A 2549-nucleotide genomic window follows, 5' to 3' on the forward strand; every position below is an offset into this window, starting at 1 on the left:
TTTCGTTACGTTCTTATGGGCAGGGGATGCTCTGTGTTCTTGGTGCTTGGGGGGGGGCAACAGTGGGAGGGCTTCTAGTGTCCTGGCCCCACTGCTGGACCTCCTGATGGCCCCTGGTCTTTTTGGCCACTGTGTGACACAGAGTGTTGGACCAGATGGGCCACTGGCCTGATCCAACAGGGCTTCTCTCTTATGTTCTTATATTGTGCCAGGCTGCTTTGTTTGGGGTGGTTGCCTAGATAATTCCAGCCATGTTAGTCAGCGGTTGGCAAACAGAACAGAAGTCCAGTTGCTCCTTTTATCCCCGGTTGGCCTCCCCGTCCGCTCCCACCCACCCGCCTGGCATTCCATACCTTCACGCCGATGTCGGTGGTCAGCAGGAAAAGTGTTGGCCTTGAGTTCGACGTACAGGTGAGGCTCCTGCAGGAAGGGAAGGGTCACAGTCTGGGAGTCCACCTGGGGAACGGGACGAAGATATTCAGGCTGCTGGCTTAGAATCACAGAATCACAGAGTGGGAAGGGGCCTCCAGGGTCATCTAGTCCAACCCCCCGCACAATACCGGAAATTCACCTTGCCTGCATTCATTTATTTATATCCTTATATTATTCCCGGCTGGGACTCAAAGGGGCTTAAGAACATCATTCTCTCCTCCACCACTTTCTCACAACAGAATCCCTGCGAGGTAGGCCAGACCGAGAGGTTGTGACAGGCCCAAGGTCACCCAGCGAGCTTCCGTGGCAGAAGTGGGGATTTGAACCTGGGTCGCCCGGGGCCCTAGTCTGCCACTCTGTCCACCACCTAGGGTTGTCACACGCACACACACGTACACACACCCACGGTGGGGTCTGAGGATCCCCGATTTCAGGGTCCCCAATCCACCGCAACCCAGCTGGCCAGCGGGGGAAGCCCCACCCCCGAGAAGCCCCCTCCTGGCACCACTGGCGCGATGACATCATCTGGGAGTGATGTCATCATGTTTGCTATGTTGCGGGTGACGTTTTAGATTTAGGGCAAGACTCTATGGTTTGGAGGCCAAAAACCCCCCATGGAGTTTTGCCCAAAGCCTAGAGCGTCACTCCCAATGTTGGAATCGTGATGACGTCACTTCTGGTGATGTCATCGTGGCACGCGTGTGCCAGAAGATCTTCAAGGAGGAACCGGGAGCAACAACCCCCCCCCCCCCCCGAAGCACACTCCCTCACAGTGGCTTTCTCAGTCACAAATTTCTCCCCTACCCAGACTCTATGGAGGGGTAGAGAGGGGAGGCTCAATAGGGACCTGACCTCTTGACCTCTCTGCTTCCCCAAACACGGAGGCCAGATCTCGTCTGTGAGTGGGAGGATACGGGGAACGAAACCCCAGGGGCTCTAGGCGGTACGGGGCACTGACAAGCCGCCCCCGGAGGAGGTCAGAGGCAGGCCTGTTCCAGCCACGCAGCTCGTGGTGTGTTCTTCCGCTGGGAAGGGGCCCCAGATGTGATGCAGAAAGCAGCAGGGAAGCCAACACTGTCTGGGGGCTCGGGAGAGCTCTCTCAACCCTACCAGGGAGCCGTCGATGCCCCGGGAGCCCCCCCCCAAGCTTCCCCTGGGCAGGACCACCACTCCCAATCCTCTCTGCCCTCCTCACCATGACGACCCGGTCCTGCAACAGCTGCACGGTCGTGTCGCCAACCATCACGGTCACTTCCTTGGTCCAGGACACACCCTGGCGCCCGTGGTCGTCATTGGTCACGTGGATGCTGTGTGGGGTACAAAAACCAAGGCGAAATGGATGTGATTTACAGGTCATATTCAGAATCTATAAAGCAAAATAATCTGCCCGGCGAGGTGGTGGTAAGATTCTCCAGAAGATACGTGAGGGGTCAGATATTAAAAGCAACAAATGGAACTACCCTTAAAATTGATGGCAAGGAGATAAGAGTTTTGAAAGACATCCCCTTTGAAATAAGGGAAAAAAGGAAAAAAATACAGAGACTTGGCTTTGTTTCTACAAAAGAACAACATATCCTACAAATGGATCATACCCGAAGGTATACTCTTCAGATTCAAAGACAAGAGGGGGGAAATTGACTCTGTTATGAAAGCACGTGGGTTTTTGCAGCAATGACTGGATCCTACAGGGGAAGAGGACTAGAAGAGCAACAAGGGGAGTGATGATGAAACACTAACTGGAGAAGATTCGGAATGTGGGGCGGCTGCCCCCAAGCAAGGATATCAATTGAGGGAAAGAAGAGGCAAATGAGATGCTAATTTGCTCTGAAGTTTAACTTTTGACGCGTGTTACTTAATCGTTCTTTTGCCATGTTCTTACTAAGTCAGAATACCTGGACTTGAATTATCTAAGCGGTTTTAACGATCACCTTCAATGTAACAAATTACTCTTTTCTTTTTAAACTTAAAGCTATTTTATTGTAATCATTATATGACCACCAACTCTTGGGTTTTTAGTGGTTTATCTTTACTTTCTCCTGTAGTTCATGGTTTCCCTTTCCCTATTTTCTTGTAGTTTTGAGAAAAATAAATTTAAAAAAACAAAACGAAAACCAGTG

General features: G+C 51.8%; 1 protein-coding gene and 1 long non-coding RNA gene across 2 annotated transcripts in view; both read right to left on the bottom strand.

The window, feature by feature from the left end:
* The window catches only part of LOC107119351 (kielin/chordin-like protein), a 6266-nt gene extending 5915 nt beyond the window's left edge, over nt 1-351 (bottom strand). The window contains exon 1 of the mRNA XM_015421816.1: nt 340-351. Within this exon, the coding sequence (XP_015277302.1) occupies nt 340-351 (12 nt within the window). The remainder of the gene's footprint in view (nt 1-339) is intronic.
* Nucleotides 352-385: 34 nt separating this feature from the next.
* LOC107119352 overlaps nt 386-2549 on the bottom strand; it is a 2976-nt gene continuing 812 nt past the window's right edge. Inside the window, exons 2-3 of the long non-coding RNA XR_001482795.1 lie at nt 1628-1739; nt 386-456 (exon numbers count right to left, since the gene is read on the bottom strand). This is a non-coding gene — a long non-coding RNA (uncharacterized LOC107119352). The remainder of the gene's footprint in view (nt 457-1627; nt 1740-2549) is intronic.

The sequence above is a fragment of the Gekko japonicus genome, unplaced genomic scaffold (assembly GCF_001447785.1).
Source record: "Gekko japonicus isolate JY-2015 unplaced genomic scaffold, Gekko_japonicus_V1.1 scaffold5642, whole genome shotgun sequence".
NCBI lineage: Eukaryota > Metazoa > Chordata > Lepidosauria > Squamata > Gekkonidae > Gekko > Gekko japonicus.